General features: G+C 49.8%; 1 protein-coding gene across 6 annotated transcripts; it reads left to right on the forward strand.

Moving 5' to 3' along the window:
- Positions 1–1,237: 1,237 nt before the first annotated feature.
- Positions 1,238–21,629, forward strand: IFT27 (intraflagellar transport 27). Of its 6 annotated transcripts, none has more exons than XR_003047099.1 (8): positions 1,238–1,661; positions 8,326–8,405; positions 8,737–8,796; positions 9,882–9,941; positions 11,297–11,414; positions 12,308–12,417; positions 20,706–20,922; positions 21,404–21,488. XR_003047099.1 is itself a non-coding variant. In XM_025048769.1 (8 exons), exons 1-7 carry the CDS (start codon positions 1,628–1,630, stop codon positions 20,650–20,652), a joined length of 645 nt encoding a protein of 214 aa, XP_024904537.1. In that variant the 5' UTR covers positions 1,238–1,627; the 3' UTR covers positions 20,653–20,680; positions 21,404–21,532. The 6 variants fall into 6 exon arrangements, 5 of the variants coding, with proteins under 5 accessions (XP_024904537.1, XP_006914543.1, XP_024904540.1 ...); XM_025048769.1 differs by lacking the exon at positions 20,706–20,922 and adding an exon at positions 20,470–20,680 and having other exon boundaries at positions 21,404–21,532; XM_006914481.3 differs by lacking the exon at positions 20,706–20,922 and having other exon boundaries at positions 21,404–21,629.
- The last annotated feature ends 990 nt before the right edge of the window (positions 21,630–22,619 follow it).

Here is a 22,619-nt window from a genome sequence, read left to right on the forward strand (position 1 = left end):
CATTGTCTCACTCCAGATGCAGGGCTGAAACGTTCACAGGCATTTGTAGAAGGTGTGTGTTCATTCCCCGGCTCAAGGCTGGGGGCTACACTGAGGCAAAGAGGAGCTGAAAGACAGCAGAAGGGTGCAGGTAACTGAAAGACACATGATGGCAAATCGTGAACCCAGGTGTCTTTGCTGAGGGGCTGCTCTTTCCTTTCAGCATTAGTGGGAGGAGGGGGAGAGCGGAAGTCAGAACAGGGGTGCATCTGGTCAACCTATGGCTGTTGAATGTTGACCACCTACTACGCCCCAAGCTCCTACATACTTTCTCATTTAAGCCTCGGGACAACCCCATGAAGTGGGTTCCACTAGATGAAAGAGACCCAGTAGTGAGGTGCCTTGCCCGGGCCAGGAAGATGGCAGCGATTTCAGCCTGGGTTTCCCGACCGCAGAGCAAGAGGGGGCCTCCCTCATGTGACCATGACGTCCTGCACGCTCTCACATTCAGTCAAAACGCGGTGTGTGGCGTGCGATATACACATACGTTCTCCATTTTACAGAGCAAATGGACTCAAAGGAAAGTATGACTTCAAATTCCTGAGTCCAATCGCTCGCCCGCATCAAAGTACGCTCGTTCTCCCTTTGTACACAGACATCACTTTAGACACTTTTAAATTTTAGATTTTAAAGCCCATAACACCCTTGGTCTTTTTAAATGAGACTTCCCTGCGGAATGCGGGGCAAGGACTGGATTTTTTTTGATGCACCTCTTGGCCCCGCTCCCTGGAACCTGGGAATTGGGGAACAACAAGAACTCCTGCGAAGTCAAACCGGCTCTCAAGTCCGCTTAGGCTCCCGCGGCCTCATCTACTGCGCAGGCGCCGCACCAGCCTCCACACTCCCTCCCGGCCCCTCGTGGGCGAACCCACCTCCAGGAGAGCAGGGGATACGGCGAATCCCCATTCCTCCCCAAGATGGTCCAAGCCAGCCTCTGGCCAATCAGAACGCTTCTTTTATCACAGCTTCTGGCTACAAGATGTTGGAGCTTCTTTTCCCTGAACTTTCTGACAGTGCCGGGGGGGGAGCGGGGATAAAAATGATTGACATCTCCTACAACCATTAGCCAAGCAGGATGAGCTTGAAGAGCAGATGCCACTACGAATTGACTCGCAGGAAAGGGCTGTTAGCCCCCGCCCCCTCCTTCCGGAGCACTTAGGGACAGCCAATGAGGGTCAGCGACGAGGCGGAGGGGGCGGGGCAGGCGGGCGGTGGTTGTCCGATCAAAGCGTCTAGCCCTGTGCTTGGGATCCCAGGGAAGCGGGATCACTCTTCCTAATCTCCACTGGCGGGAGCTGAGCCGAGAAGCTGGGCAGGGAAAGGGAGCCGCGTCGCCTCGCTGGCACCTTCCAGGCTGCCTTCTGAGGCCTTGAGCCGGACCCCATCTGGCGCTCCCCCGCCCCAACCCTAGCGCCTGATAGCCGCCCTCAGTCCAGCCCAGAGGGTCCAGGCCCCATCTGTTCCCTTCTCCACTGCGGCCTCGGGCTCCTCGAGGATCAGCCCACCCCACTCCCCTTCCCTGGCAGGCCCACCAACGCCTCTAGCTGCCGCTCGTCCCCGGTCTGGCCCGTGGAGGTAGTTGGTTACCATGGTGAAGCTGGCAGCCAAATGCATCTTGGCAGGTGAGTCTAAAATTTACAGTCTCCGGAGTCCAGAGACCTCATAAGTTACCAAGAGCTTTTGTTCACTTAGATTGTCTACCCTCTTTCTCTTTCTCTCTTCCATAGGCGAGTTAAAGCAATTGCTAACAGTAAATTCCATTAGGCGTGTTAGAATTCTCTTCCAGAGCACACTAGCTCCAGCCGACTCTCCCCACCACCACCCGCTTTCTGCCATACTCTGAGACCACGTTCACCAGTTTGAGCTGTACTCACTCAGGAGGCTAAGCACACCATAAGTACTTCAATTAAACCATGCGCTGTACCCCAAAGTTCGGCACCAATGACTTCCGCAGTTTTTACTTATGGGATTTTTTTTCCCCTGACCCCGCCCTCTTATAACAGAGATGGGAGACAGTAATGTACAGTTGACCAGAGTTTGTGTGTTGTCTTTGAGACCCAAACTTACTGTACTTTCCCACACTCAGGAGGACATAAATGTTGAACCCCCCCAAAGGCAGGAATCTTTGTTTTGTTGACTGATAAATCCCAAGCACCCCAAACAAGATCTGGAACCTAGTAGGTACTCAGTATTTGTAGAATGAATGAATATGTGGCATTCACATTTGCGGTGCTCTCTTTGTATCAGGCTGCACATTTAGAAAAACACTTGCCTGGATCATAGGCCTGGGACCACAGAACACAGATGTACTTCACTAAGTCCTTACTGCATGTCAGGCACACATATGTCATTTCATCCACTCGCCATGGTAGGTGAGCACACTGGGCTAGGTGCTGTATTGTTCTGATCTTACTGAGTGAGGCATGACAGGTGAATTCTCTTGCCCAAGGTCACCCCCTAGTGAAGGAAGGTCATAGCAGGATTTCAATCCCCAACTCTGCCCAACTCCAGAATTTTTTAACCTATGTTACTCTCGAAACCTGTGACCTTGCCAGGGTTTCCTGACCAGGTCAGGAAAGAAGCAGTGAGAAATTATAAAGAGGAAAAAGACTTTTTTTTTTTTAATTATTATTCATCTCTCTCAGACCGAAATAGATGATATTTTTAATGACTTTTCCAATTTGGAAATAAAAGGGTCACAGAGAAAGATGATTGACAACAGTAACTCAAATCATACCGAAGCAAAAGAAATTAATAGTTCTCAAGAGAGGTGTCTAGTTTCCAGAATGCCAGGGGAGGCAGCATTGTTTAACAAAAATAATTCTGGCTATTCCTGTCATTGGCTGTGTCATCTTGAACAAAGTACTTCTCTGAGCCTCAGTTTCCTCATGTATAAGGTGAGAACATTTTTTTATTTTCTGAAGTTAGAATTTTTTTTTAATGGACTTCTCTCCTACTGTACTTTTATTAATGTTTGAAATTCAGCTTCTGTCGTGGAGCTAAGTATACTGAGCACCTTCCAAGTGCCAGCACTGTGCTAGGCCCTCACCACAGGTCGCTGAATGCTCACGACGACTCTGTGGGGTCAGTATTATTGTCATTGTCATTTACAGGTGGGGCAGCTGAGCCTAGAGAGGTTAAGACACTTGGCCTGGGTCACGCAGCTGGATGTGGCAGAGCTGGGATGTAGACCCAGGTGATCCGATTCCCAGGGCTTCGTTCTTAGCCCCAAGCTCACTGTCCTCAAGCCTCTATCCTAGACTCCTCGCCCTTCTTTATACCCCCTCCCTCGGGTACCGTTTCACCTGATTTCACCTACTGCCTGGGTAAGTGACTCCTGAACTCCAACCTGGCCCTCAGTCTGCAGCCTCGAGAGTGTTTGCTCTTGGAAGTTTCCAGGGACCAGAGACCTCGGCACAGTGCATCAGTCCTCCCCACCCCCACCACCAAATTCTTATTCTCCACACCACCTGACCTCACACACACCCCGTCTCTGGTTTTATTTCTCCTTTTCCGTCACAGGCCTGCTGTTTAAATTGAGTTAATCTGACTTTTTTTCTGTGACGTAACTAGTCGTTGAAGGACCAGATGTTCCATTCAAGTACTTATTCATTCAACAGATATTTATTGAGCACCTACTATGTGTGAGTCGCCATGCAAGGTGCGGTGGGAAGGCAAGGATGAATCACGCCAGCCCCTGCACTCAAGGACGCACTGAGACGCGCACGAAAACTCACGATGCAGCAAATGCAAATCGAATTCCCTTTGTGTGTCAGATACCAGAGAAATATGTCAAAGGCACAGCTGCTCATTGTTCTGGCTCAGATCAGGAGAGAAAACAACACTTGACATTTTGCTAGATTTAATTGACTTAAAAATCACTTAACTATTCCTTAGTATATACATCAGGCACTGTACATATTAACTCATTAAATCCTCGTGATAATTCTATGAGATAGGTACTGTTATTATGCCCATTTTACAGATGGGGCAACTGAGGCCCAGAGAGATTACTAACCCTAGTTCACAGAGCTTGTAAGTGACGAAACTGGAGTCTATGATGTACTGCCTGTCAGTGTAAGTGGGGATGATAATAGTGCCTCACCGGAGGGTCGCTCTAGCAGCAGCGAGTCACATTAGCTTCACAAGTAAAGACAGAAGAGAGAGAGATGACCTTCAGAGTCTGTGCAAGGAAGGACAGTATTTGAGCTTGGCGTGGCAGAGAGTGGGCGGGATCTGGACTTGGGTTGGGAAGACCTGGAAGGAGGTTATCCTCGAGGGATTTTCAGAGATCGAGAGAACAGGCGTACAGATAACAAGTTCTAATGTGCACCCAAAACTTACGCAATGTTATTAATGTGACCTCAATAAAAAAGAAAAAAATGGATTTGTTATTGCAGTTACAGAGAGAGAGAATGGGAGTGTGGAGCCAAGATTTCGTGTAAGGGATCGTGGGGGAGCAAGTGGGAAGGTGGAGTAGGGGCTGACTGGGGAGAAGCGTTTGCAGCAGGAGGAATCCTTGATGGGCTTTGTGGGACCGCGTGACAGGAGGAAAGCGAGGCGTTACGAAGGTCCATCTGTCGTTGACGAGCTCAGGTGAGTTAGAGCAGGGAGAATACGGTAGAGAGAGAGGGCTAGTTAGGGAGCGGTTTCAGGCAAGCCCCGGTAAGAAAACAGAAAATACGTTAGGTGTTTCGGTAGGGAAATTTTAATGTGCGGAATTGGTTCAACAGGTGTTAGAGGCCTGAAAAAAGCTAGAAGAAAACATTGAGACAATACGGAACTGGTAGATAGAAGTGTGGTTGCCAGAAGCTTGAAGAAGAACCCCACAGAGCAGGATCCAGACCCTTGAGGAGGGGGTGCCGCCTGGCCCTGGGGGTAGCACAGGAATTCAGTCACCAGCGTGTGAGGCCACCCCATGCTACAGATCTCCAGGACCTATTACCCAGCATGGGGTAGGGAGCTCAGCCCCGTGTTCAGGGCAAGATAGGACCTGACCGATCGCAGACCATCGCCCCTCGCCCTGGGAAATCCCACGGGTCTGTATCTTGAGACCACCCCTGGCACCGAGAGCTGCAGCAGTCAGGGTCCGGGCAAAAAGCAGAAAATTTACTAGGTGTTTTCACAGTGAGGATTTAGTGTGGGATGTCCATTCAGCAGGCAGCAGAGGGCCGGAAAGACAAAAGGGGACGACAGCAGGGCAGCACAGAGAGTAACTGCAGGCAGGAGGCTCGACCCAGGGCTGGGGAACAGGGAAGAGGGTGGGACCTCGTCCTCGAGGCTCCGGAGGACCCTGGGGAGCCGAGAGGCAAATCTCTAAGAAGGAGGCACTGCCCACTGGCACTGGGCACTGGGGAGGGTGCGGGTGGTCATAAGGTCAGTCCGGGAGGGCAATAAAAGAAACCAAAACTGAAGACAGCACCTAACTGTGCTGCTGGGTGAAGGCCATTGCGAGGCTGCTGCTGAAGGAAACAACAAGCAAATGAGAAGGAGCAAGTCCCGTCTCCCCTCCCACCTTCCAGCCTTTATCGAGAACTCATATTGGAAGCCCGTGGCAGAGGAGATACGTGTTTGCATTGTCCCAGCCCCAGCAGCACAAAGCAGGGCCTGGACGGGCGGGTTAGGGGCTGCGACAGAAGCCCAGGCATGAGGTAACTGGAGCAGTGGCAGCAGTGACAGGCAAGGACATGTGGGCTGGAGAAACAGCAAAGGGTATCAGGAACGAAGAGGCGACCGATTGGACCGGGGAGGAAGGAGGAAGGTCAGAGGTGGCTGGGGAGGTCTGGAGACGGTGAGAATGAATGGTGACATGAACGGAACAAGTGAGATGGAGGCCAAGAGTGCTCAGGACCCCGCGGCATGACACGGGCCTGAGAGTGGATGAGGGCCTGTCGTTCCAGGAAAACACCCACAGGGTGTCAGAGATACAGATGAGGCTTGGGAAAGAGACCCTGGCCAGGAAGTGGCCGTCAAGGTAATGAGGGACAGAATAGATGGGAGCAGAGGGCCAAGGACAGACCCACAGGGGTGCCCATGTTTGGGAGGCAGGAGTAGGCAGAGCTGCAGGAGAACCAGGCCAGGGCAGGGTCAGCAGGGCAAGAGGGGTCAGGGAGGGGCGGACTGCTTCCGGCTGACTCATCCTTCAGAGGCATCAGGAGCATGAGGACTGAGAAAAGACCATTGGACCTGGCGATTCTGAGGTCAGCGGTGACCTTGCATCATGCCTTTGCAGACGTCACCCTTTCTGTCAGGCGGTGCCCCTCCCTGTCGTCACCCCCAGGCTCAGCCTCAGCCCCGGGAAGTCTGCCCACGGAGGAAGCCACTCATTCATTCCTTCCTCCACGCGCCCTCAGACGCTGGGCTCCTCAGCTTGTGCTGTTTGAATTTGCACTTGTCATCTTGTCGCCGTGCACATGTGTTTACCAGCTCTTTCCCCTCCCCGTGCCTCGGTCCCTCTTCAGCTGACACAGGAGGTTTTTCCATAAGTGTGGGTGACTCTGACTGGCAGTCGGAAGAGAGATTTATGAAATTAACCAGAACACATCTGTGGGGAATTTCACAGGCGGGAAGAGCCAATCTCCAACTGGATTCAGAAGCCAAATTGGAGTCGGGAGGGTGGATGCAATTACAATGCAAGAAGTAGAGCCATGTGCTCTCTTTGCTCTGAGATGGCTGGGTACCCGGAGACGGCCAAGCCTCTGGTTGCTCCCGATGTCATGGAAGGCCGCAGTGATGAGGGCCTGTAGGGCATTGTTAAAAATGGGTCACAGGGGTCCCTGAGCTGTAGGAGAGGAGCGGGGGTCTGGTGGAGAGAATGTGAGGTGGGAATCCTCGGGAGATTACCCAGCATCTCTGAGCTTCGGTCCCTTCATCTGTCAAATGAAGTTAATGATAGTCCCCGTGGGGGGTAGGGGGTTGGGGCGGGCAGGGAGTGAATGACATCGTATGGATGGGTTCTGGAGAGAGGCTCCACACATGTTGGTTCCCTTGTAAGAAGTGGTGGTGAACAGAAAAACAAGACCCGAATAGCTCATTCGAACCTGGAGGAACTAACATGAAATGAAATGTCGCGAGTAGTGAAAACATTGTCTCGCAAGAGACGATCATAGGTGGCAAAAGTCAAAACTGAAAAGTGAGCAGAGCAGCAGGTTATCGAGAAGTCAAGGGAAGAGAAGTGTCGAAACTGACTGAAGTGGGGAGCAAAGGGGAAGAGGCTGCACCGAAGGATGCGGGTCGGGGATGCGGGTGCCGTGGTGATTTTGCTAAGGATCGAGGGGATGAGAAAGCAGAAGACAGGTGTTCTGGCCGGGGCTTCGGTGATGGAGAATCAGAGTAAGACCTTCCAGACAGAGAAGATCTCGCACATGAAAACGGCCTGGTATTAGAGGAGGCCAAGCAGAGCCATTAGTGGGGAGGGCACAGGGCAGTCGAGCCGCCAGCACCTTGGGGGCATGAGGGAGCTCCAGGTTAAAGTCCCCCAACAGTCTCGTGAAAGGGGCAGATCTCAGACTGAAACTGTGACGTAAACCTTTGGTCTCGAGGTACCAACTTATGGGGCTATCTGCTAACGAAGGGCAGGCGAAGAGTTAAACCCAGCAGGCGTGACATGACACGGCTTAGAGAAAACAGTTGTGTGGCTGGTGAACGTGGCCCCTGGGGAGATGGATCCACAGTGGTCACCAGTGGGCACACCGAGGCGCAGGGGCAGTATATCACTGGGGAGTGGGTTTCAGGATGGCGAGTGCAGCATCTGACTGTTTCCCATGAATGCAGAAACCCTCCCAACTGCCACTCACACCACCCCCCCACCCCCCCAAAAATAAGGTATTTGAATCCTAAGCATGGAAGCTGTAAACTCAGACTGGTTCCACCAGTCACCTGAGCCTGTCAGTCTGTGCCCGGTCACACCTTTTACCTTCAAGACTTCAAAGTAAATTCCAGTTTGAAAGTGACAGGTTTTCCCATCGGGCATGTTTCGGTGGAAGAGAATCAGTTCCGTTTCCAGGGCTCCGAAGCCTGCCTTAAGCTGCTACCTTCTGGGTCAGCTCTTTCGGATGAAAGGGTTAGCCTTGAGGAAGTGTGACTCTGGCTGTCGTGGGTCTTGAAGCTTGGTCTCACGAACCCATTGCCCTGCCAGCGACCTCAGAGCAAGTGCCCCTGAGAACAAGTATGCTCTCTCTGAAAACTCAGTGAAGCGTCTGGTTTCTGGCCGAGCGTTCTGGAGTGGGAGCGTCTCGGGCCAGTATCGGGCGGAGATGATGCTTCTCTCCTACTCTGGCCTCCCAGGAGACCCAGCAGTGGGCAAGACCGCCCTGGCACAGATCTTCCGCAGCGACGGAGCCCACTTCCAGAAGAACTACACTCTGGTGAGACGTGGGGGTTGTAAGCCTGGCCGGGTCAGATGACCCTGAGGGGGTGACTTTCCACAAGCCACAGGGCCTGGGGCTGTCTGCAGAGCAGACTGGCCAGTAGTCGGCTTGGTCACCACCACGTACAGCTGACCCATGGGCAGGGAGTTGGATGAGACCAGTGGGTCTTCTCTGACTCCCACTCCAAAAGCGAGTCTCGAATGCAAACACTTCAGCTGGGGCTGTGCCTCCCAGGCTTTGGGTGCTGATCACTGGGTGCTGGACCTGTCCTCCTGTAACGCGCCCCTTGGGGCCCTCTGACGCGCGTGTTCTCGGTTTTCCTCGACAGACAGCAGGGGTGGATTTGGTGGTGAAGACGGTGCCAGTCCCTGACACGGGGGACAGTGTGGTAAGTGGCGCCCTTGACCCGAGGGAGCCCAGTGCTCCATCAGTGGGGCCCAGGGTCTCCGTGGTCACCGTCGCCCTCCCTTCGAGAGATGCGGTGCCAGGACTTGGCCTAGACGTGGCATGTGGGAACAGAACCGTGGAAGATGGGAAGTGGTCTAGGAAGGGGTGAAGGAGGGGGAGTGAGGAAGCCTGGCACGTGGGCCCGCAGAACTCGGCCGTCGAGCTTCTTAACCCGGGGATGGGCATCCATGACTCAGAACTGAATTGCAAGATGTTACGTTTGCGTGTACTTTCCTGGGGAGTAGGTTCAAGAATCGCCAGATTCTTAAGGCAGTCCACGAGCCAAAAGCAACTTTAAGCACCTCTGATGCAGTGAGGGGATCAGAACGAACAAACAGATAACCAGTGTGCATCGCAGGCGATGCACTGGCATCCGGTGTGCTCCAGCGGTCAGAGGCCAGCCCGGGGCTAGCCAGTGCCCGAGGGAGCTTCGGCGGGAAATTAGGGGAGACTTCCCGGGGCGAGGGATTCGGGGAGAGGCTCTCGCATGGGCTGGCTGTGGTTGGGACGGGGGCCATCCCGCACCCTCCATCAGAATCACACTTAGCCATCCAGAACGACGACAGACTGTCCCACTTTACACGTGAGCCTTCCCAGATCTACTCGATGACCTCCTTTAAAAAGAACCATTTTAAGATTTGAAAATCAATTTGGTTAACAAAGTGCAGAATGACCTTTTGGAATCCGGAGCGCTTGTCAGCCTGTTTAGCATTCTGTTCCGCCAGGTGGGAAGGCAGCTTGTTCCTGGTATTTTTGCACTTGAGGTTAGGAGCGGTGAGACAGCGCGCAGAAAGGGCAGGTTGCACGGCCTCGTGGGATTCCTGAGGTCGGTCCTCTTCCCGTCATCTTCCTCGTGCCTGGGGGAAAGGTGGGGCGTACGTGAACGTGTGTGCGCACACGCGTGTGCGTGCGTCTCACCATTAAGTCCGGTCTTCGGCGAGTGGCCAGCAGCCCCGGTGACCTGCAGCCGGTGCTTTCCCCGGGGTGCGGGGGGGGCTTTACTGGGACACGTCTTTCTGATTCTAGGAACTCTTCATTTTTGACTCTGCCGGCAAGGAGCTGTTTTCCGAAATGCTGGATAAATTGGCAAGTAACCTGTGGTCTTTTTCTTAACTGCCATCACCACCTTCTGCCAAAAGGTCTGCCCCTCAGAACGGTCTCACAGAAATTTCACTGCACCACGTACCTACTGTGTGCATGGCCTGGCACACAGGGTGTCGCCCTGCTCGGCAGAAGGGAAGGTGTGCTTGAGCAGGTCAGGGCCACCATCAGCGTCCACCCCGACTCCAGGCTCCCCTCCCCGCCCCCAGCTCGATCCTAGATTGTCCTGGGTCCCTCACCAAGGCCTAGAGAAAGGAGGTGTCTCATGCATGCACTTAGGGGATGTCAGTGTGGTTCTAACTGGCGTTCTTGAGTCTGTGGAGTGAATCAGTTCAGTCCATACCCTTCCCATCCTGGATGCTTTGGGAACCAGCATAGCCATGGTTTGAGGGTCAGTCCAAATCCTGAGTGATTTGGACTGACCCTCCAAGGACAACTGGAGGCAAAAGGATTCTCCCTCATACCCTGAGAGGTTATGACACCCCAGAACTAAACCAAGCTCTCACTGTCCAGGATGGGGGTCTCAAGACCAGGGCATGGCCAAGAGTCACAGGCACCAGGACGAGCATCACAGCCTGAGCAGGGCCACCCTTCGGCCCCATGCCCGGCAGCAGGACGTCCCAGGACTCTGAGCTGCCCCTGAAAGTGACAGCCCCTGGGAGTGGAGCCCTGGCCCTTAATTGAGACAGCTATCCCTTTCCAGTTGTCAGTGCGGTTTCGATTAGGACTGATACACCGCAGGAGAGGCAGAAAGAGCCCTTTGCATTTTGAAAAGCCAGCCCTTATTAGGAGATGCAGGCAAACAAGCATCCTGTCCTAGCTGATGAAAGAAAGGATGCTCTTTTCGGCCTGCAAAGCAGAAAGGCATCCCAACTTGCATAATAGTGAGCCCTCAATAAGAATAAGTGCAAGACGGAACCCGTGAGGCCAGTGGCAGGCAAAGGCATTTCTGGGGAGAGAAAAACCACAGTCCTGCCCCTGTGTTGAAAGCATATCAGCCTGGGCAAGTCGGTCACCCTACACTCTCCAGTGACACAGCAGCGATGCTGAGACCAGCCCTGCAAAGCTGGGGGTTTCACGATGGTGCACAAAGCCCCCGCGGGAGCCCGAAATGGATGTGAGCTCTCGTCCTCACCTTCCCCGTTGCTGGGCCCAGCCCCCCATTCGTTCCTTTGGGTGAACTTCTGTGGGTGTGGCCGTTCTCCGATTCACATCCCTTTACGGGTTTTCATTTCCCTCCACCCAGACGTCCCTTCCCTTGGAACGCCCAGTTTTCTCCCAGCCCAGAAGTCACTTTCACTGTTTCCGATGTGTGTTCATCCTGTCTCCCTCTTGCACAGTGGGAGAGTCCCAACGTCTTGTGTCTCGTCTACGACGTGACCAACGAGCAGTCCTTCAGCAACTGCAGCAAGTGGCTGGAGAAGGCTCGGTCGCAGACTCCAGGCACCTCCCTCCCAGGTAGGGGCTGCGGGCATCCCGGGTGTGCCAGCGGCATCTCTGTCCATCAAGTTCAAGAGCACAAGGTCATCACAGAGCTACTGTGGGTGCAGAAAAAGGGTGCCCTGGACTTGGGGTATGGTGGTCTGGCTTGTACACAGAAACCTCAGTGAGTTAGCACACACCTCTGAGTCCACAAAATGGGCATGATGACATCCACCTAGCAGGGCTGTGGGGGAGACTCAGGTAACAAGGAGGAAGGCGCCGTAACAGGAATGTGAGTTATTTTCAGAAAGCTAACCTCAGGGAAGAATTCCTCATTTTCTCCTGTATGTGGGGCGCAAGTAAACATGCAAGTCCTTTTGTCACTTCTGAATGCTTTAAATCAGTTTATTTTTCTTCCCTGTGTGAGATCAACAAATTCTCCTCATTATAGACCAGGAAAAACAATCTCCAGAGACAGGCTCAAAAATTAGCTGCAGCTGATGCAGCTGGGGACAGAACTAAATTGCCTCTGAATCCCTGACTCTGAGCCCAGTCCTTAGATTAATATTAATGACCATTTTAAAAGTTTGCTCCATGAGCTAGGAATCATCGCAAATGCTCGCATAAATTTGGCCTTTGCCTTCACGTCACTTGCAGCCTTAAGGAGACAAGGCAGACAGGTAGACATGACGTCTAGAAAAAGGGCAGAGCAAAAAAGCTCTGTGGACAGCAAAGCCCGCCTGCGTTTGCTGCGGCCCTCGGGGCCCACACCCAGTCTCCCTCTCAAGTTCTCTTCCTCGACCCCAGCAGCCCCTCTCGGATGCTGCTGTTTTACGCCCCGAAAATCAGTCCGCTTGCTCTTTTCTCTCTCTAGCCGTCCTCCCAAACTGCCGGTTAAATGCAATGCTTTGGTCGTTTCTCTTGGGTAGGTGTGTTAGTGGGGAACAAGACCGACCTGACCGGCAGACGCGTGGTGGAGACGGCTCAGGCCCAGGCGTGGGCGCTGGGCCAAGGCCTGGAATGTTTTGAAACATCTGTGGTAAGTATCTCCGCTTGCTCCGTAGCCACGTCTGGGGTGGGCCTGTGCCGGGAGCGGCTCTTCACGTGACCTCGCGTGCATCGAGTTGTTCTCCCACCATACGCAGAGTTGGATTTGGAACTGATGTTTACGTTCTTAGCCCAGGATCTTTTCTCAGTCACAGCATCACTCCTGTATCTCAGGAAAGCGGATCAGCCAGCCGGCCCCAGGGAAAGCTGTATCTCGGTTGGTGAGAAATACAGTGTATTGTGTTCAGTGACAGTGACTCTTGAGATTCGCATAAGATGTTCTGGGTTAGGTGTTGTTGAAACATTACTTCCTAGACCCTCACGATCAGTTTCATGAACCAGGAGCCGGCCCCACAGGGCCACTTCCATGTGGAGATGAAGTGACTTGCCCGAGGTTACATGGCTGGTAGAGGGTTGAGCCAGGACTAGGATTCATAGGACTAGGATTCCTATCAGTGCTCCCTGTCCTCCCCCACCTCGCTGCAGCTGCGGGCCGACTCCAGGCCACCGATCGTCCTCCCGTAGAGTCAGCGGGAGCCCTCATAAAGGGGGACAGCGTGCTTTGTTACCAGCATCCTCAGTGCACACACGTCATGATTTTGGCTGTCCAGTGCCAGTGACCCCCCTTCCCACGTTAGGAGAGGTCCCAGCCTTCCTGCAGCCAAGGTGCCAACGTGTGACCCAGGCTGCACCAGACACACTCACACTCGTGTGATACTTCAGTGCAGAGGGGAGTGAAGACCCCCGGAGGGGCAGCTCAGAGACCTCCGTTTCAGAGGCGGCCGGGGCCAGGGGCCAGTATTGTGGGGGAGACACAGCAGGTCCGGCACAGCCCAAAACATCCATGCTGTAACCTGGACCTCACTCTTGGCCTTATGGCCTCCAGGCCTGATTCTCTGACCTTCCAAAAGAGTCAGTGGGCTGATGAATAAAGAGCCTGGAGGTCATTCTACTCCAGGTTTACTTAAGCTACAGGCACTTCTGTGGATGCATCTGTGAACACTGACTGACAGGTGCTGCTCTTCAGCCGCTGTGCGGATGTGAACCTTGGACATCTCCCCAGTGAGCATGCTTCTTCAGGAGATTGTGCGTGTAGAGAAGAGGCGGGTGCTCGGTCCTCCTGCGTGATGGCAGAGCTGCCTGTGGGACCCCCAGCATGTTACCGAACCTGTTGCTGCCTCAGGCCCCTCGCCTGTAAAGTGGGGATAATAAAACATATCCCCATTAAGTAATAGATACGAGAATTAAGTCAGATGATAAATACAAAAACACTTATCTCAAAGTCTGGGGCATAGTACACAATAAATGTTAGCTCTTTTTCAGTTTAAATCTTTCCCCCTAGTAATCTTATTTATACTATTATTACTTACTAAATCCTTGTGCTCATAGATTGTACAAAGATAAATGTCACTCTTGCCTCTGGCCCAATTATCACAAATGCTAAATTAACGAAGTTCAAATAAGTGAGGTTTTACTGTATAGAGGGTTTCTCCTCTTTTATACAGCATGCCTTTAAGAGCAAAGCAGCAAGCCACGCTACCCACAGCGAACAATATTTTAGTATTCCCCTTCCAGCGTTCACATCGTGAAATTGCCTCCTCACCCCAATAGCGCATATTCCCCGGAACTCTTGATGAAACTCAAAAATTGATACTCACCCCAACACATTCATCATCAAAGGCCGCTGGGGCTGCGTGTTTAAACTCTGTTCAGGTGTTTGTAGCTACGCTGTTGAAACAGGTGGGTATAAATTGTGCTTGCGGAGTCTGTAGTTAAGCACTTGGTATTAACTGTGCAAGTTAACTAGTCCCCCCTGAGTTGATGCTAACAGAAGCACTACTGGCAGCTCGGTGAAGAAAGCTGTAATTAAAAAGGAAATATAACCAATGCTATTTGAGACACAGCCAAGTCCTGACGCCAAGCTCACCTCCTCCTCTCTTCTGACTAAATGTATCAACGGTCGCGTTGCAGACCTAAAAAGTTGGTACCTACGTGGTTGCCTGGCTTTCTTTTTTTTATTTTTAATTCCATCCCTAGGACTTACTCATCTTAAAACTGAAAGCGTGTACCCTTTGACCACCTTCTCCCGTTTGCCCATCCTCCATCCTGCTGCCCCTGGCAACCACCAGTCTGCTCTCTGTTTCTGTGGGTTCGGCTTTCTTAGATTCCACACGTAAGTGGGAATCATACAGTATTTGTCTCTCTCTCTCTCTCTCTCTCTCTCTTTCTCCCTCCCTCTCTCTGACTTATTTCACTTAGCATAATGCCCTCAAGGTTCATCCATGTTGCCACAAACATCAGGATGTCTTTTTTATGGCTGGATAATGTTTCATTATGCCTACATATACCGCATTTTATTTATCCGTTCGTCTATTGATGGACAGTCAGGTTGTTTCCGTGTCTTAACTATTGTAAATAATGCCACAGTAAACATGGGGGTGCAGATACCTCTTCAAAATATGGATCTCATTTTCTTAGAAGTGGAATTGCTGGATCCCATGGTAGTTCTATTTTTAATTTTTTAAGGAACGTCCATCCTCTTTTCCAGAGCGGCTGCAATAATGTCTCTTCCCATCGATAGCGCACGACATTCTCGCCAGCACTTGTTTCCCTCGCCTCTTTGACGACAGCCATTCTGACAGGTGCGAGGCGCTAGCTCTGTGGTTGTGAGTGGCATTTCCCTGATGATTAGTGGTGTTGAGCACTTTTTCATATACCTGTCGGCCATTTGAATATTTTCTTTGAAAAAAATGTCTACTCGGGTCCTTTGCCCATTTTGGTCAGGTTATTTGTGTTTTTGCTATTGAATGGTATGAGTTATATATTTTGGTTTTTTTAATGAATTTTTTTATTTTAGAAGTTTCAGATTTATAGAAAATATGAGCAGAAAATAGAGTCTCTATTTAATCCTCCCTTGACATCTCCCCACTCCTATTTCCTCTATTAGCATCTTACATTAGTATGATATACTTGGCACAATTTTTTTTAATTTTTTTAAATTTATTTTTTTTTAACTGAAGAAATGATTTAAAATTTTTTCCTCCATCTACTTCCCCCCTCCTCCCCCACTCCCTACCCTCTGGTAACCACTAGTCTATTGTTCCTGTCCATGAGTCTCTGTTTGCTTTTCCTGTTCATCTGTTGCTTTTAGGTTTATATCCCACATATAAGTGATATCATGTGATTTTCATCTTTTTCTGTCTGGCTTAATTCGCTTAGTATGATTATTTCAAGGTCCATCTATGTTGTCGCAAATGGCTGTATTTCATCTCTTCTGATGGCTGAGTAATATTCCATTGTATATATGTACCACGGCTTCTTTAGCCAGTCATCTATCATAGGACACTTCGGTTGCTTCCATGTCCTGGCCACTGTGAATAATGCTGCTATGAACATCGGTGTGCAAATATCTTTTCAGATAAGAGTTTTCAAGTCTTTGGGGTAAATACCCAGTAGAGGGATTGCTGAATCATATGATAGAACAATTCTTAGTTTTTTGAGGAACCTCCATACTGTTTTCCATAGTGGCTGTACCAATTTGCAGTCCCACCAGCAGTGTATGAGGGTTCCTTTTTCTCCGCATCCTCTCCAGCATTTATTACTTGTCCTGTTGATTATAGCTATTCTAACAGGTGTGAGATGGTATCTCATTGTGATTTTGATTTGTATTTCCCTAATAGCTAGTGATGTTGAGCATCTTTTCATATATTGGCCATTTGTATGTCGTCTAGAGAGAAGTGTCTGTTCAGGGCCTCTGCCCATTTTTTGATGGGATCATTTGGTTTTTTTGTTATTGAGTCGTATGAGTTCTTGGTATATTTTGGATATTAGGCCTTTATCGGAGGTGTTGCTTGCAAATATATTTTCCCACTCGGATGGTTGTCTCTTTACCTTGTTGGTAGTTTCTTTCATTGAGCAGAAGCTTTTTAGTTTGATGTAGTCCCTTTTCATTTATTTTTGCTTTTACTTCCCTTGCCTTTGAGGTCAATTTCATAAAATCCTCTTTAAATCCATGGTCCTTGAGTTTAGTTCCTATGTTTTCTTCTATGCATTTTATTGTTTCAGGTCTTATATTCGGGTCTTTAATCCATTGTGAGTTAATTTTGGTGTGTGGTGAAAGACAACAGTCTAGTTTCATTCTTTTGCAGGTGGCTTTCCAGTTTTCCCAGCACCATTTATTGAAGGGGCTTTCCTTTCTCCACTGAAAGTTTTTGTCTTTTTTGTCGAAAACTATTTGCCAATAAAAATATGGGTTTACTTCTGGACTCTCGATTCTGTTCCACTGGTCCGTGTGTCTGTTTTGCTGCCAATACCATGCCGTTTTGATTACTGTCGCTTTGCAATATAATTTGAAGTCGAGCAGAGTGATGCCTCCAGCCTCATTCTTTTTTCTCAGGATGGCTTTGGCAATTTGGGGTCCTTTGTACTTCCATACAAATCTGATGATTTTTTTTTGTTCCATTTCTTTAAAAAATGCCAATGGGATGTTGATGGGGATTGCATTAAATCTGTATAATGCTTTAGGTAATAAGATCATTTCAACTATGTCGATTCTTCCAATCCAAGAACACAAAATATCTTTCCATTTCTTTGTATCTTTTTCGATTTCTTTTAACAGGGTCTTGTGGTTTGCATTATATAGGTCCTTCACATGTTTCGTTAGATTTATACCTAGGTATTTTATTCTTTTTGTTGCAATTGCAAAAAATTATTTTTTCCACTTTGTTTTCTGACACTTCGTTATTAGAGTATAGGAACACTATGGATTTTTGAACATTGATTTTGTATCCAGAAACTTTAATATATTCACTTATTGTTTCTAGTAGTGTTCCTGTGGACTCTTTAGGGTTTTCTACGTAGAAAATCATGGCATCCGCAAATAGTGACAGTTCGACTTCTTCGTTTCCTATTTGGATGCCTTTTATGTCTTTCTCTTGCCTGATTGCACTCGCTAGGACCTGCAATGTTATACTGAATAGCAGTGGCGATGATGGACAGCCTTGCCTTGTTCCTGATCTTAGAGGGAAGGTTTCTAGTCTTTCACCTTTATAATGTTGGCTGAGGGCTTGTCGTATATGGCCTTTATTATGTTAAGGTATTTTCCTTCTATATAGATTTTATTAAGTGTTTTGATCATCAGTGGATGCTGTATCTTGTCGAAGGCTTTTTCTGCATCTATTGATATGATCATATGATTCTTATTTTTTAATTTGTTTATGCGGTATATCACATTAATCGATTTGCGTATGCTGAACACATTTTGGATATTAACCCCTCATCAAATGTGTGGTTTGCAAATATTTTCTTCCATTCCACAGGTCGCCTTTCTATTTTGTTTGGCATCTTTTTAGTTTGATATAATCCTACTTGTTGATTTTTGCTTTTACTGCTTGTGTTTTTGGTGTCTAATCCATAAAATCATTGCCAAAATCAATATCAAGGAGCTTTTGCCCAGTATTTTCTTCTAGGAGTTTTACGGTTTCAGGTCTTAAGTTCAAGTCTTTAATCTATTTTGAGTTAATTTTTGTGAATGGTGTAAAATATTCTTTTGCATGTAAATATCCTGCTTTCCCAACATCATTTATTGAAGAGACTGTCTTCTCCACTGAGTATTTGTTGTTCTCTTGTCAAGTGTTAGTTGATCATGTATTTGGGAATTTAGTTCTGGGCTGTCAAGTTCTGTTCCATTGATCTTTGTGTCTGTTTTTTATGCCAGTACCATACTGTTTTGATTACTGTAGCTTTGTAATATGGTTTGAAATCAGAAAGTGTGATACCTCTACGTTTGTTCTTCTTTTTCAGGATTGCTTTGGCTATTCAAGGTATTTGGTGGTTCTTCTTTAACTTTATAACACCCCTCATTATGACATTTTCAGGACAAAAAAAAATTAAAAAGAATGTCTTTAAACAGAAGTTAAACGTTTTTAAAACATTGCTCATCACTGTAAGAAGTCAGACAATATTAAATACAAGTAAGTTCAAGAACGTTCAAGTTCATTGCCCTTGCAGGCAATGAAGAGAAGGGAACTGATGTCTGTGGAGCACCTAGTGCATGCTAAGTGTTTTGCACATATTATCAATTGAATCTTTTAACAGCCTTCCCAGGCAGCCGCTCCTGTCCCCATTTACAGATGGTGAACAGACCCAGAAATGTTGTGTGGCTCTCTCTGGTGACCCAGCTAATTAACGAGCAGTAGAACTAGGACTAGAATATGGGCCTGTCTAGCTTGAGAGCCTGGCCCTTCTAGAATGGACTTTGGCCTCCCACACAGCCTACTTTGGGACTTTGAGAGACAGACTTCTAGGCTAGATTAAGTGCTAGTCTGAGCCTGCTCTAAGGATCCCTCACACGAAGCCAACGACTCTATGCTACGTCCGCGAGATCACTGTTAGTCATTTAACATAAGGATTCCTGTCATTGGCAAGCCCTCTTAATGCATTTGGAAAATGGTTCAGTTCACATCCACCATTCCTGGAGCGCTCCAGGGTGTATTTTGAGGCTTGCCTCTATTGAATTCCTTACTTTTTATGTTGTGTTCTCCCAAAATCTTGCTTTTGAGAGCTTCGAATTGATTTAGAAATCCTCGTGCGTGGGCTTTGTAGGCCTCATTCTCTCTTTCCATCCAATACTTAGCTCCGCTTTCAACCGATGTAATGCTTTACTCTTCGACGTTGGCGTTGCCTGGGACATTATGCTCTGCACAACCAAAGGTGCCTCGCAGGTATAACCGAGTTATTTCTCTAATGGGCAAATGGAGAGTGACCGCTTCCCTGTCCTTAGCAGTCGCGGGCTTAGTGTGGATGGATGCTCATTTGGCTACAAACTGTCCTGCCGTTCCCGAGCCCTCTCTTAGCACTGCCAGCTCTGTCTCTCCTCTGGGCCAGTTTGTTTCCTCCACCTTGGGATTTCCCTTGCTAGAAAGTCCAGGTAACTTTCTCCACCGGAACTGGGTTCCTTTGCGCGTTTCTGTCATCAGCTGGCAGAGTGGGGAGGCTGCTCTTCTCCAGTTGGGGAATCTGAACTCTGGGCTGGGCTGTGCCCTGGGCCCTTGACTGCTGTCCGTAAAACACGGGCATAGAGCTCGATGACTTTGTCACAGTCTTCATTTTGGAAATTCCATTCATCGGGAATAGTTCATTGCCTCTTACCAAGGCTGCACTTTGCCAGCTGCCAAGGACTGTTTGAAAACAGGTTTGTGTGCATTCACAGCTGAGCTGCTGCCTTGAAAGCAGTGGGTTGTTTCTTATGACAACTTGTTGCTTCAAAAAATTTAAAAATATGTGCACACTATAGAAAACAGTGTGGAGGGTCCTCAAAAAATTAAACATAGAACTACTATGTGATCAAGCAATCTCCCTGGGTATTTATCTGAAGAAAATGAAAACACTAACTTGAAAAGGTATCTGCTACCCCCATGTTCATTGCAACATTATTTACAATAGCCAAGACTTGGAACCAACCTAAGTGTCTGCCAGTGGATGAATGAATAAAGAAATAGTGGTGTATATGTATATATATATATATCTCAATGGAATATATCCAGCCATAAAAAAGGAAAGAAATCCTGCCATTCGCAGAATGGACCTGGATGAACCTGGAGGGCATCATGCTAAGCGAGTTAAGTCAGAGAAAGACAAACACTGTATGATCTCTCTAATATGTGGAATCTTTTAAAAAAAAAAACAAAAAAAAAACAAGCTCTTAGATTGATAGATAGAACAGATTGGTGGTTGTCAGAAGTGGAGGGTGGGGGATGGGAGAAATTGCGTAAACTGGCTGTTTTGGTTATTTAGTTCAAATAAATTGAATTAAACATGTTTTAATATATGCGTGCACACAGAGAGTGAGAGAAAGTCCTTTGGGCACTTTTAGTCATGAAAATATTCTTTTAGTTATTAAAATGCCGAGTCCTGGGTGACTATCAAAACTCCTAACTCGATGTACAGTCAGCGCCCCCCTGAGCCTGATGTGGGGAGCAGCCTGATGCGGGGAGCAGCGCGGGGCTGGCAGCGTCTGTGTTTCTGCCCTCACGCTTTCCCCCAGCTCCGTTCGCAGCCTGCAGGGGCAGGGGAGAGAGGCAGAGCGAGGGCTCTTCGTCGGGACCTCCTATGGCTCCTCCGGACTCCACAGGTGTCCCAGGCCGATGCTCCGCCAGCGCTTCAGAGACACCCCCTCCCCGCCCCATCTGTGGAGCTCTGTCACCTGCAGTTCCTTTCTGACACATGACACCTCCTCGCCAATCCTGCGGCCTCAGGTCTGAGCTGTTCCTGTCCCCACAGAGTCCCTTTAGGGCAGCTCCAGGTGGGCGCTGCTGCCTGGCCCTTCTGCAGCTGGTCCAGGGAAGTGCAGCCGCGGCCTCGGTGTGACAGAGAAGGCGGCACCGCTGTCCTCGGTGCAGCCCTCTCCCGACACGGCCAGCACCGCCTCACCTCGATTCCTCCCAGGCCTGGATCCAGCACCCAGGCCTCCGGCTTTGCAACGGAACCTCCCACGAAGGTGGGGGTGAGGCAGAGGTGCCCCTCCTGGAGGGAAATGCCACAGCACCGCCCTGACCTGAGCTGAGGGTGGGCCCGTCCTGCGTGTCCCTTCCTCAGGAACGTGGAGGTCCTCGCCGGCTCTTACTCTGCTTTGGCCTTCGGAGCCTCTGTCAAAACTAAGCGAAAGAGTCTCCTTTTCCCATCCCGTTACACGTATAATAAGCGCGACTAAAAGGACAGGCTCTATAGAAATAGAACTAGGTTCAGGCTCGGCTCCACCGATGACAAGTGTTTGGCTTTGGGCAAGTTAACCTCAATCTCTCCGTGCCTCGGTTTCCTTCCGGCAAAGCGGGAACGATGATCGTAGCCTCCGCAAAGGGTGTGGAAGGGAAACGAGGCCCATGGGCGTAGCACCTGACATGAGGGCAGAGTGAGGGGTGCTGGTGGCCTGTGACGATGACACACGTAACACAACCGGCTTCTTAAACTTGTCTCTACAGAAGGAGATGGAAAACTATGAAGCCCCCTTCCACTGCCTGGCCAAGCGGTTCCACCAGCTGTACCGGGAGAAGGTGGAGGTTTTCCACGCGCTGGTGTGAGGGGCTGGGGTGCTGCCGGCAATCTGACGGTGGCCCCGTCTCCTTGGAAGACGAGAGAAGATGGAATTGCCTTGGCACTTCCAATATATCATGACGGCCTTAAATAAAATGAGGAGAAAACGTGGAAGCAGCAGCCCCTTCCGTTCTTGGCCCCTGCAGCCCTGGTTCCATTTTGCACTTTGGCTGCTGGTTCCAGAGCAGCCCCGGGAGCCAGGCTGGGGACCTTGGGCGTCCTACCTCCTGTGGGCAGGGAGGGGGGGCTCGTGCTTGTCAGAGTGGGTGGTCCCGCCCTCACAAGGGCCTGAGAGCAGACCACACAGTGGGATTTGAATTTGCCTACGATTTGCCACAGTCGAGTTGCTCAGCTTGGAATTTACCGATGGCCCTCTCCTGATGTATCACGTTTGGCTTTGCTGCCTCTCCGCTTCTCCAGATGCCAGCGCTCCCTTGCAGGGACCCCTGCCACTGACAAAACAGTGCCCTCTGCCGGCCCCCCTTGGTGCCTCTTAGTAAGGGGCCAGCCCCTCCCAGCTGCCGGGAACCCTGAGTGCAGGGGGAGCCAAGAACCAGGCCACTTTCCCTTAATGACCCGCCTCCCTGTGCGCCCGGCAGCAGTCATAATTCTCTGCACTGAGCCTGACTGTTTTCCATCCCGTCTCTGCTGCCAGATTAATCTTCCTAAAACACCACTTGCATCGTTTCCCTCCTCTGATTAAAGACCCACAGAGATTCCTCATTGCCTTTTACATCATGGCTGCGGGCCGCGGTCTGGCATCGAAAGCCACCTCTGACTGTCACCCTCACCTGGGGGGCTCGGCCTCTTCCAGCCCCAGAGCCCCAGCGGGCTTCATCACCGTCCCTCCGTCCCCATGCCTCATGCCTTTGAGTCGGGGACATTGCGCAGAGTGCCAGCATTTGGGGGTAGACAGACCCAGGTTTGTCCCACAGATAGCGATGATAATGGAAATGTCTCGTTACTATTTATGACCTGCCATGTCTCTACATGAGCTAAGCACATTACATGTATTAGCTAATTTAATCTTCACAATGTAGAGCCTTATCTCACTTTACAAATGAAGAATCAGAGTCAAAGAACTAAGTGACTTAGCCAAGGAAT

Source organism: Pteropus alecto, unplaced genomic scaffold (genome assembly GCF_000325575.1).
Source record: "Pteropus alecto unplaced genomic scaffold, ASM32557v1 scaffold94, whole genome shotgun sequence".
Taxonomy (NCBI): domain Eukaryota; kingdom Metazoa; phylum Chordata; class Mammalia; order Chiroptera; family Pteropodidae; genus Pteropus; species Pteropus alecto.